This window comes from Cricetulus griseus, chromosome 6 (genome assembly GCF_003668045.3).
Source record: "Cricetulus griseus strain 17A/GY chromosome 6, alternate assembly CriGri-PICRH-1.0, whole genome shotgun sequence".
Classification (NCBI taxonomy): domain Eukaryota; kingdom Metazoa; phylum Chordata; class Mammalia; order Rodentia; family Cricetidae; genus Cricetulus; species Cricetulus griseus.
Window position 1 is genome coordinate 106,839,892 of NC_048599.1, and position 12,872 is coordinate 106,852,763.

At 41.5% G+C, this 12,872-nt stretch overlaps 1 protein-coding gene across 1 annotated transcript in view; it reads left to right on the plus strand.

Annotated features, from left to right (window-relative positions):
• The window catches only part of Stk39 (serine/threonine kinase 39), a 269,282-nt gene that overhangs the window by 104,639 nt on the left and 151,771 nt on the right, over positions 1-12,872 (plus strand). The window contains exons 6-10 of the mRNA XM_027420256.2: positions 1,745-1,854; positions 2,216-2,317; positions 4,507-4,640; positions 11,797-11,845; positions 11,949-12,014. Coding sequence (XP_027276057.1) covers positions 1,745-1,854; positions 2,216-2,317; positions 4,507-4,640; positions 11,797-11,845; positions 11,949-12,014 — 461 coding nt within the window. The remainder of the gene's footprint in view (positions 1-1,744; positions 1,855-2,215; positions 2,318-4,506; positions 4,641-11,796; positions 11,846-11,948; positions 12,015-12,872) is intronic.

Genomic DNA, 12,872 nt, shown 5'->3' on the forward strand with positions numbered 1-12,872 from the left:
CCTGTTGGGGACTGAATATGTTTAAATGTAAATAAAGTCAGCATATGTCCACTTACGGGACTAGTTACAAAGCTCCTAAGTCACACCGTGCACAACAGCGCTGCAGATCTAAAGCAAACCCCCATATGCTTTTGGTGTAGGTTTTTGCTTGAGGATGTTCTTTGTAATTGCTTGCACCCTAACAGTCAACAAAGGGGACCAGCAAAAGACAATTATATCATAGTATGCTGCCTTGTGCTGTGTGTTGGCTACCCCCCCCCCCCCCCGCCCCATTTTGGGCACACAAGGTCTTACTATGTAGCCCTGGCTGGCCTGGAGACTCGCTATGTAGCTCTAGGTGGCCTTTGGCTCCCAAGTGTTGGGATTAAAGGCACACATTACTCCACCCTGACCTTTCTGTCTGCCACTTCACTCTCCAGGGATACCTGGCGTGGCTGTTAGCAAGAAGTATTATAGTCCAGAGCAGTTTTTTTTTTTTTTTTTAAATTTATAAACGGCACGTACTCTATATGCAAAAATACACTTGAGGATGCACGCATTAATAAGCAGATGTTCACTGCTGTCCACTACAGAAATTATTTTTGCATATTTGTCTATATGCATGTACAATATACCAAATTAATCTCACATATCAAATTTCTAAATATATGGTAAGGATTAGGAAGAGTAATATGGTTTTGGCCAGTGAGAATGGCTCCACTGGGTAAAAGTGCTAGCTGCAGAAAACTGAAGGATCTGAGTTTGATCCCCTGAACTTACGTGTAAGAGCCTGATATGCTGGAGTGCATCTGTAATGCCAGTGCCAATGGTGAGGCAGGTGGGTGGCAGACAAACACCTGCAAATTTGTGAGCCAGCCAGCCTGTGTTATGCAGCACTACAGAAACAGCAAGAGAGATACCTCTGTATGGTGGAAGGAGAGAACCAACTCCCGAAAATTGTCCTCTGACCCGCACATACAGGTGCACGAATGTACACAGACACATGCACTCATGTACATACACAATCATAAATGATACAAAGGAAGAGATTATTTTAATTCTGCATACCATTCCATCTGCGCTTATGAACATTATGCAGGAAGCAAACTTTGGGGGTGGGGGAAACCCGGTCTTTGATGACTCAGCCTTTCCTTTGTGTGGTGGTTGCATGAGGACATACTAGACTTGTGAATTTTGTGTTCCTGGTGTGTGGGTTTGCTTTTAGGATTTTGGCCAAGGTATTAACATACACTGTTTAGTTTAGGACATGGTGATATGGAATGGATTCATTTTTCTTTCCTTAAGAAATTGACTTTTGAACATCAATAATTTAGAATTAAATGGGCTAGAAAATCACAACAAAAATAGAAAAATAACTATATTACATTCTACTCTTTCTCCAGTTGTGTTCTTGTTAGTGATTAAGAAAAAGAAAACTTAGGTAAAGGCTAAGACATTTCATATTCAGGGCTTTTGAAATGTGTTGATGCTTTCATTGGTATGATATTTTTAAAAATGGTGACTTTAGTACCTTTTTAGTAGAAGATGTCATATGGTATGGTGAACTTGCTGGCCCATTACCTCTAATAGCATTTCTTCAGCATAGATGATAGCAGATGACTTATTTCTGAGACAGCTTCATGGACGTGTTTGCAACTATTCATCACCACCCCAGGGCCCACCGGGGAGAGATGGGATGAGTTCAGAATTTATAAGCCACACAGAACATAAAATAAGGTTGTTTTTTTTCTTTCTTTCTTTCCAGATTTTGGGGTCAGTGCATTCTTAGCAACAGGGGGTGATGTTACACGGAATAAAGTTAGAAAAACATTTGTTGGCACCCCATGCTGGATGGCCCCTGAAGTCATGGAACAGGTAAAAAAAAAATATATATATATATATATATATATATATATATATATATATATGCTGCCTTGATTGTTGTAGTACAGTGATACATGTCATTGATAATATGTACACAGTGTGTCTAATTAATCTGACATAACACACGTCTGATGTCCTGTAGTTGTAACATTTCATTTCAGTCAGTCATCACAGCAAAATGTATCATACAACTTAGATTTCAATTCTGGATTGCCAGCGAGCCGTTAGCAAATTACGTTGACATTTTTTTCTGTGTTTAGCTTTGGGTATCTAACGTAGTAACAGATGTAACCATGTGCCACAGACCTGCGGCATCATTGTGAGTGCTCTTTCCTTATCTCTCTCTTCTCAGGTGAGAGGCTATGACTTCAAGGCTGACATGTGGAGTTTTGGAATAACTGCCATTGAATTAGCCACCGGAGCAGCGCCCTACCACAAATACCCACCAATGAAAGTAATGACTGCCGGGGTGACTCGTCGGGTTGGAACTGTGATGGGGGTGCATGGATTCTTTGGTTCTCCTGAACATGCTTATTTTCCTCTTAGACTTGTGGGAGTTAGTGGAGGAATGCAGCCAAGTTGAAGGCTGACTCATGTTCTCATGCCCCAAATTAACAGAGGTAGTGCCGTACGCACCCTGCTTTGCGACTCTCAGTACAGAGTTGAACAGATTCATAGCTCCGACTACGGACTCTGAAAGAGCAGGACAACCTCAGGTCTCCCAACAAGGTGTAAGAAAGTTGTTAGAGGGCTATCATATTTGCTGATGGATTTCAGGCTGCCTTTTTTCTCCTTTTTTAAATAAAGATAGTATGTAACGTTTCAGCCTTCGTGTACAGTGTGGTGGTGTGGCTCATCTGATATGAGTGACTCACAGTGTTTTGAAGCAGCATATACTTTAGGGGACTATTTTCAGGTTTTTGTTACTCTTTTATCTGCTCTACCTCTGAGAGGGGTCACAGCATTTTTCATTCCCCCAGCCAGACTTCGTTTAGAGGCTGCAGTTATTCAGTGGAAATTACGGAGATATTCCACCACCAAAACTCTATGCTTGTTTTGTTTTTCATATTTTAAGTTTTAGAAAATTTAAAAGAATTAAAATCTGATGGCACAAAGGTTCCCTAGTCACACTGTTTTAAACAGTGGGCAAAGGGTAGAGCTTAGGAAATGCTTAGGAAATGTGAGGTTTTGGTTTGATGCCCTGGCTGTTTTCCAACCTCTGCCTCCCAAATGTATTTTCTTATTGTAGAAAACGTGGAAGTACAAATAAGAATCGCAAGGGAGAATAATCACCCACGATTTCACCAGCCACAGATAATCTCTGTTAATGTTTTAGTGTTGTTAATTTGCTATTTTTCTTTTAAATTAGTTTTGGTGATTATGCCCAGGACTTCACCCGTTCTGAGCACAAAGTGCCGTGGAGTTACACCCTTACCCTGTTCTATTTTTGTGCAAATGTTTAATACAATTAAGATGTCAATGATATACTTAATGCATATATGTGCATCTCTTTATCTCTAAGATTGTTCTTAGTAGAAACTTTGAAACTGAAGTGTAAACCATAGAAGAGATTTTTATGGAAAAGATACTAGAGTAATTCAGAGAAGTTTGTCCTTTATCTGTTTTTTTTTTTTTTCTACTTGTTTATTTACTTCCCTATCTCCACTTAGTTTTTCCACCTGAATCTAAAGAGGCACTTGTTAATCTCAGCTTGAAGTCCTCCAGGACTTTCTCAGAGTTCACAGTAGCCCACATCCTCCTCTTGGCTGTTGTCCTCCACAAACAACAGTTACTTCTATCATTCATCTATTCAGGTGTCTCAAGTGCTTGAAAGGAGTCCTGGCATGTATAGAATTTGCATAAATTAGGGCTGATTTATGCATTAGGGAAGTCTGTTCATTTTGTAGGCCAATAGTGTGCTATGTACTCACTCTGCTTGTTTTTGCAGTAAATGATTCTTCTAGTATGAAAGAGTTGAATTATTGCCTTTTGACTTGAAGCTGTAGTTTGTTTTGTCCCCTGCCACATAGCACAGCTTTTGATATGATTATAGTTTTTTTGTAACTCATAATTATATTATGCCCACCAGTATCTTATTCTTTCAATTTTTACCAAGCCCCTTTAGCAGTTTTCCCATTTTGTTTTCTCTTTAAGAGAAAATCACGTTACCTCCTGGGATGCTGTGGTTTTATTTTTAGGGTTGCTAATATGTTGCAGGAGCCTTGAGTACAGCGGGTTCTGTACTTATGAATGGCCTTCACACTTGAATGTCCTTTTCTCTCCCAACCACCAACCACTCTTTCCCAACCAGCCTGTGCTGCAGCAAGTGTTCCCTGAGGTCCTGTGAGAGCTACTTCCCAGAAAATTCTTTCCCTGTGGCTTTGGAAGACCATTCTTAATCCACAGAGCAAATCTCCTAAGTTCTGTCCATGAGAATAACCAAGGTTAAGGAGGCTGTGGGCAGACTTGCACAGAAAAAAATGGATCCTTTCAGTCCTCAAGTTTAGGACTATTCATTATGGGAAAAGCATGCTGGTAACCCAGCCAAGGAAGGACTTTGATGCTTTTGTGAAAGAACAAACTAAAAATTCCATTGTCACTCACATTCAACACAGACTGTCTCCACCTTTCTTTTGGCTGCAGGTGCTAATGTTGACTCTGCAAAATGACCCGCCCACTTTAGAAACTGGAGTAGAGGATAAAGAAATGATGAAAAAATATGGCAAGTCCTTCAGAAAGTTACTTTCACTGTGTCTTCAGAAAGACCCTTCCAAAAGGTATGTCGGACTTAGTTTAGGAACTAATGACCTACCTAGTTTGGGTCCTGACAAAACTATGCTTGTGGATATGGAAAGGATATCTTGCTGTGGCTCCTGGCTATTGTTAGTGTACAACAGAGTCTGTGGGGGAGAGAGGCCAGTGTTGGACAAGGGAGGGAGGAAGACGAATTGGTCTTGCTTGCTAGGTGTAGGCACTGTCACCAAAAGAAAGGGAACAAAGCAAAAATCAGAAGGCATTGGCAGTGGTTAGGGAAGCTGGGTTGATACCCTGCACTCCTAGGTTGAGCTGACCTCTCAGGATCGGAACATCTGGCTAGCTCTGGTCTGAACCAGTTAGTGAATTTTGCATGAGCTTCCTTCTAGTTGCAGAACAAGTTGTGTGGGCTATTTAAAAGATTCTCATCGGGGAGGGTTGTGGGGGGTCACCTAGAAAGATTAATCTCATAAAGCGAAGCAAATGGCTTTAAATTAACTTAATGTTTCCTCTGTATTCTTATGTTACTGCCCTGCATTGATACAACTCATTTTTTCTTTTTTGGATCTCTTTCTTCCCTTTTAATTCTGGAACTTGGAAATGCCCCTGACATTGACAGTGGAATCCAGAGTCCTTTATCACTTAAAGGAGAAAGAACTTCAGTGATGCAAATCACAGACAAGCCTTGCTCCTTGTAGGGATGTGGCTGTGTGTGCCATTTTACCAACAGATCTGGAAAGTCTTCTGTCTATCCTAGTTCACCTAAGCCTCCGATCTTCTACTTAGCTTAAAGTAATAACGTTTCTCCAGGAAGTCTCCCATTTGGGGATGGAACCCTGTTGTTAGAAGGCATTGCTGTATTCTAGTCATAAATTCTTTGTGCAACTTATTGAGCTTTTAAAATAATTTGTAGTGTTGCTGTGAGTTAGGCCATGTTTCTTTGGCTTAAGCACAGTTTTTGTGATATTTCCTGACTATTTGCTATTGCAAATCTTTAAATTATTTCTTGCAAATAATGCCTACAGACTGTTTCTACTTGACATTTCTCTCGTCCTTACGATTGATTTATAGAGATTATTTTTCCTCCATCTGTTACTTGATCGTAACCTGGGGTGAGATCTTAACCTCCTTCTGGTGAGAATAGCTCTTAGATTTTAATTTTGATTCCTCAGCGTCTGCCTATCCTTTCCATGTATTTGGCATTACCACGAGGGCAGAATTTGTCATTACAGAGAACTGGTATAGCCTCTACACCTGGTGAGAGTTAGCTTTGAGTTTCTGGTTAGTTCTGAGACTTCACTGACAGCCTTTGGGATTCTGGAACAAGTTGAGATCCACCTAGTGGCTGTGATGAGTAATGTCACATAACGGAGAAACGTGTTCCTTAGGGAAGGGAATATTGTTAGTGCTATTAGTGATAGGTTTGTGATTTGGTCCAAATAATTTAGATCTATGTGCAATATGTTTAACAGACCATTTTGATTTCTTAATAAGCTTAAAGACTTTTCCGGGGTTTATTCCCTGAGAGAGTTCAGGTACCAGATTTCCTGTATGTGTGTCTCTATGGGACAGTGATCAAGAGAGGAGATGGAGAGACAGGTCCCTGATAAGGCAGCCACACACATATGTATTTATATGTATATGAAGCCTTTCCCCTGACAGCACTGCGTCTGCATTGTTCGGCGTGTGTGAGTAGTGGCAGGCCTTCTGGGTGCTTTCGCTATAACCTTATCCTGCTGAGTTATAGACCAATAGTGCCGTACCACTTCCCCAGCGGCTTTTCCTTCTAATGCAAAGACATGGACATTGAAGATGTATGCGAGGAGTTTGGGAAAAGCAAAAACAAACACACAGAATCTCATCATGGATTGTGAGGATGGGGAAAAAGTACACTGTTGAATTTAATTAGAAACACGTTCAGCATGAAATATACAAATAAGAATCTGTGCTCATGACTAACTTCTGAAGTGATGGCTGATGCAGAGTAGTTTTAGCCCCATCTGCCCTTCCGCTGTGTTCACACTCTTTAAGACTTTCCACTATTGTTGTTATTTTTTCTTCCCCTTCTCTTTCTGTTGCTTTTCAATACTGGATGGGATTCCTAGCTCTGTTTTATCCTCATTCTCAGGACTTCATTCCTTTGTCCATATAATGGGTCTAGCAGTGCCCATTTCAAAGGACTGCTCTGAGCATGCAGTGATATGACACCAAGGGCAGACAGCAGAGTCACACAGCCTGCTTCAGAGCTTGGGAAACAGAGCCTGCCATTCATCATTTGCTTCCATCCCAGCAGGGAGATCTTCTGTGATTTTACACACTCATTACACCGTGTTCATGCAGTGTCTATCTCACTGTTTAGCGCTGTACTTTCGTTGACGTGTACAGCAAATTCAAAACTTTAGAAGGGCTTGTGTACTCATTTCCACATCTGGAGGCTCATGGGAGTTTGCGGTTTGGAGGTGATTTACATCTTCTGAAGAGGATTTCAGGAACAGCAACCAGACTCAAGTGGGTTAAGGAGTCGAAGGAAAAGTTTGATAACCTTTGTGCATGTGTTTTGTCAGCATGCATCTCAGCTCCCTGGAACCCTAGTGCAGTTAGTAGCCACCAAAGCTCTCCTAGCGTTACTACGAGGCTTGAGCAACCGGTGACACACACGAGTGGCAGGATAACCAGGACAGATTGACTCCTGCACTCTCATGCCAGGCTCTGCACTTTCCTTGTGACATCGACCCGAGAGGTGAGAGCCACCATGCCACATAGAGGTTTGTGTTTTGCATTAGCTCAGGCAGAGTTGCTGCATTCGAGTAGCGGAATGTCTTGCTCTTTCCTGATAGAATGAGCCCTGATCTTATTATAGATTACATATTTCCCAGCGATGGCAGTCTATAGGAAGAGTGAACATTTACTTCGAGCAGGAAGCAGGTGGATGTTGTGTAGATGAATGAGCCAGCCATGAGTTAGATTGGAACATTCCTTTGCCAAGGGAGGGAGGGCTGTACAAAGCAGTTCTGCCTAAGGTCATTAAGCTGTTAGAATTTATTAAAGCACAGTTAGAGCTGTTTAGATTGTCTAATTAATACTCACCCTGAATCCTTGGAGATTCATTTTAAGTCTCAGTGGATTTTGGCCCATCCTTATCTTATGTGTCAGATGAATCCATTGAGAGATTTTCTTCTGAGAATGTTGGTACTTACAGAATACTGCATCGTTTTTAAGGAGTTTGCAATTTAGTCATCATTCATAGCCTGGATTGTTTCAGGTGTTGGTGGCACTTTAGCATTTCTTGTGAAACAGCGTTTCTATTTATATTACCTGTTACATTGCTGGGTGGTGGTTAGCAGCCACGTGGGCGGTGGTCAGGAAGATCCCCTGCTCCAGTAGAACTCAGTTAAAGACAGTCAGGGTCAATGACTCCACAGTACACAAGCATGTAGTGGCAGTTTCTGATGCATGCAACCCGAAGTCCAGATGGTCACCAGGCACCTCTGCTCCTCTCATACTTTCTTTCATCTTCCTCGTTTCTTCCAGTTCCCCTTCCCCCTACTTTCCCAAAGGTAGCTTGGCACGCATGGGGTTTTACCCCAAGCTATGAACACTTGATCCGACTTTAGTAACACAAGGACCCAGTGGCCCACTGTTGAATTGTTCTGTGTATTGTATTAGAATGATCTGAAACTTAACAATTGTGCTTATTAAAAACAAAACAACTCCCCAAACACAACAAACTAACAAACAAACAAACAAACACCTAAAAATGAATGTGGGCTTTTAAAGCCATTTCTCCCCTTATCTTATGGTTTCTTTGTGATGAAGGATAGGGTAGAGTGGAGTGGGGAGAAAGGTTTTTCTTTGAAATATGCTTTCCCCCTCCCCCCCCCCCGTTACATTTTTTTTTTTTTTTGGTTGCCATAGAAATGACCTTTTTCAGGAAGGGAAAGAATTTTTCCAGTCCCATTTCTCAAGGTCAGCCCAGCATTCCACAGCCTTCTCTCTACCCTGGTTTAACATTTGACCTTTGGCATGCAGAAGGAGAATGAGGGGTTACTGAGATAAAAAGGAAAATCATTTTTGGGACACCTGTGCTGTCCCCACTCTTGGTTTATCTAGTGCGAGTCTTGTTTTTAGTGCATTTCCCTCTTTTCCTCACTGTGCCTAGCAGATGCTTCAGTGCTGGCTAAACTTAGCCACGGGAGTTACAGTCCTAGCTCAAATGCCTACCAGCATTGCTTTCACTGAATTCATGCTGGGGTGTGAAATTGAGCTATAGTAGTTTGCTGTTCTGTGCCGGGCATTGGGAATATAAAAATGAAATCTGCAGGCTCTTTGCCTCAGAAGGGCTCATAACACAATGAAGTGGAGCTTCCAGAGAGGGATCGTAGATTGAGATAAATACAGAAGGAGAGTTGAAAGTACAGTTCCTGAGCACCAGATTCTGAGCAATGAATTCTACTCATATATGCTGGAGAGAGATCCCCAACATGCTGACATCTAGATTGTCTCTTGATTTATGAACAAGGTGGACTGGTTGGTTATGAAACATTTTGAAGAAACATTTTCAAGAAAAGCAGGGTATGCTTTGCTGTGAACGAACAAGAGACACATGAGAACCCCATCATGGTTGAAGGCAAAAAGTGTGTAAGGTTGATGAAGACAGCCTCAGGTGATTTGGGATCATGAAGCTTGAGTTAGTTGCTTCCAGGAGCCTGCTCCTTTGAGAACAAGTAGCACAGGGCGATGAGCAAGACTTACATTCAGCAAAACAGTAACTGGCACGTCATGTAAAATGGCTAGGTCCTTTTTCATCTCCAAGTTCTTTGGTTTTTAAACAAGACGTAAACTCATGCATTTAATGCATTTACTAAGGGATATGGCCTTCCTGTCATCCAGACCCTTATTTACTTAAAGCAGTTAACAGTTATCAACTATTGTAGTGGATGCATGACTCAGGCTTATTTGAGAGGTTCCTATAACTGATATTTTTTTTTAAATTTGAAGTGGTAACAATTAGAATGAAAATCTTCTTTGTACAGAAATACAGTTTATGGCTCTGTAGACTTAGGCAGACAGCACATGCATGTGCTTACTGAAGTTTCCTAGTTGTCCTGGAGTTCCAACTCTGTGGGCATCTTGGTGAACCTTCTTAGTCCTGTAGCAGTAACCTCCTGTCTAAACTTACACCCTCACCCCAGTATACTTCTCTTTGTACTCTAGCTAGCCTCTGAGGATAGTAATGTCCCATGATGTTTTCTTCTCCCTTCCAGTGTGCTAGTATAAAAAAATTAAAGACAAACAGAAAATGTGAACAGTAGCTTCAGTCTCACCCGTCCCAACATCATTACCATTTCCCATCCTTTGTATGTGCACATTTTATTTCCTGAATTATTTGAAAGAAACAGAAGCACTTCACTTCATGTTTCTTGTGAATAAGGCCATGCTTCTACACAGTGATGAGGTTTTCCCACACTTAGAACGAGCAGTTTTTTTTACAGGTGTCTTCTCTGTAGTGAATTTTTGGCTCTATTTCTAAATGTCTTTTGTAAGTTTTGCTCCTTTCTTTCAAACCCAGTGTTCACTCAAGGGCAATGAACTGTGTTTGGCTTTATATTTCAAGTGTATTTTGATCTCTAGGGTACTTCCCTCATCTCTCTTGCTCTTCCCTCTAGGAAGATGAGGAACATCTACCCTCCCTCTGCCCCTCCTCCATTCTCCCTCTTGCTCCCTCCTACCTTCTCTTCATTTTCTTAATGTAAGACTTAGCCTTTGGATGTTTGGCAAGTGCACTTCCTATGACCTACATTTCCAGCTTATATGGATGGGTATTAGGGCAGCTTCTCCCTTATTCCCCCTCTTTTACAGATACAAATAGAGAAAGCTGATGTGAAATGGATTTCTAATTAAGGAATATTGACAAAGGAAGCTATTCTTTATGGACGATTGTCAGTTGAACATAGAAGGAATGCTAAAAGTAGGAAATCAATGTTTGGCTACCTTCTATGAAATATTTAAGTCCAAGATGGCAAACCACAGGGGAAGGTTTCAGTAACAGGATATCCATACTGTGCCAAGACATCGCTCATCAGGACACTGGCTAATTGTAGTGGGGAAAGCAGACCTTGCAAGGCTGAGCTTTGGAGCCTGGGGACCGATCGGTTAAACTTAGCATCACTAATAGTGGACTAGCCTAATGGTTTCCGCCTCTGTGGTGCTGCAGCGAGGAACATGACAACATCTGTGAAAGCACAGCCCGAGGAGGCCGTATCTAAAATGCATTTTGGATTTCAGAGGCTTCTGAACTTTGGAGTATTTACAGACTCTCTAGTTATATATCCCCTGTCTAAAATCTGCAATGTGAAATGTTTCTAAGTGTGTGTAATTTTATGAGCAGTCTTATTGTCAGCATTCAGATGCTTAGTGAAACCTCTTTGAGCCTTCTGGACTTAACTTTGAGTTTATGGGACATGTAGCATAGAGAAACAAGTTATAGGATACCACAGGGAAGTAGACATATGCAGAAATGCATTTAAGTGAGTTTACATTTTATTAATCACCATGCCATTTTATTTATTTATTTTTATTTTTTTATTTTCTTTTGTTTTTTCGAGACAGGGTTTCTCTGTGACTTTGGAGGCTGTCCTGGAACTAGCTCTTGTAGACCAGGCTGGTCTCGAACTCACAGAGATCCACTTGCCTCTGGCCATTTAATTTTTTTTAAAACAGTGGTCCATATATACTTGAAGCAGTCATTTCAATACTATGCATACTGAGCTGGCACACAGCATCTCTCTGTGAGCCCTTTTGAATAACACAGCTCCTTTGGCAGGGTCATATTGCAGTTTGTATGACTTCTTAATAACACAGGAATTTAGCTCACAGAAGTTGGTCTGCTAGCCTTCAGAATCTCCCAATTGACATACTGAAGTTTAAGAATGGTACTGATTTGTGCCTACACATTAATTCACAAGAGCTTATGTGTTTTGCAGTAGAGGTATGCAGAAAGAACTAGAAAACAGGTTCTGCTTTATTGGGTGCCAGCGTGTAATTAACTTGGTGGTTGGTTTTGCTTGCCCCAAGGTCAGTCTTGCAGAGTTGCTCTTAGATAGGTTAAGCTGTAGCATCAAGACAGTATATTTATTATGTGGTGATTGTTTCAACTCTAATTTATTATTGATCTTTCAGGCCTACAGCAGCAGAACTTTTAAAATGCAAATTCTTCCAGAAAGCCAAGGTAACATGCTTAAAACCTCCAAGTCAATCTGCTTTTTTGAAATTGCTGTGAATCCATGGGCCCCTGATGAGGTGTTAAACTGTTGGGGTCATTTGTTTTGCAGAATAGAGAGTACCTGATTGAGAAGCTGCTGACAAGAACCCCAGATATAGCCCAAAGAGCTAAGAAGGTAAGCTCCATCTACTCCCATAGTCCTGGTCAGAAATGAAAACCATAGACAAGAAGAAGGTTCCCATACACTCTGGCCTGCAGTTTAGAGATCATGGATCATGACTCTAGCAATTGAGTCTTCCTTCTGGTTATCTCAGGCTACTGTTGCAGGTTTGGGTGTGGAAACAGCATGGAGCTCTCAAGGTTTCAATTTTGAATGCAGCAGTTCCCCTTACTACTGCCTTCCCCGCCCCACAAGGTTAGAGACCATGAAACTGCCAAGGTTTGAATATTGGAGAAGTGAAATATCTATATCGATTTTCTTTGGGATTTTTACAAAAGAGGGATAGCAAATTTTAAAACCTACTTTGGAATGATGAAATGAAGACATGTTTGGTCTGTGTGATGTGTGGAGTAACATTTGTGTATGCTCATGTGGTTGTAGAGGCTGGAGACCAGTGGCAAGTGTCTTTTTTTAAAAAAAAATATTTGAATTAGAAAGAAGATTATTTTACATGCCAATCCCAGGTCCCTCTCCCTCCCCTTCTCCCTCCCCTGCCCTCCAAACTAACAACCTACCTATCCCATACCCTTTCTGCTCCCCAGGGAAGTTGAGGCCTTCCGTAGGGGATCTTGAGAGACTGTTGTAGCCTTTGGGATAGGGCCTAGGCTCCTCCCCTTGTGTCTAGGCTCAGGGAGTATCCCTCCATGTGGGATGAGCTCCCAAAGTCCATTCCTATGCTAGGGATAAGTACTGATCCACTACAAGGGGCCCCACAGATTTCTGAGGTCTCCTCACTGACACTCACATTTAGGGGGTCTGGATCAGTCCCATGCTGGTTTCCCAGCTATCAGTCTGGGAACAAAGAGCTCTCCC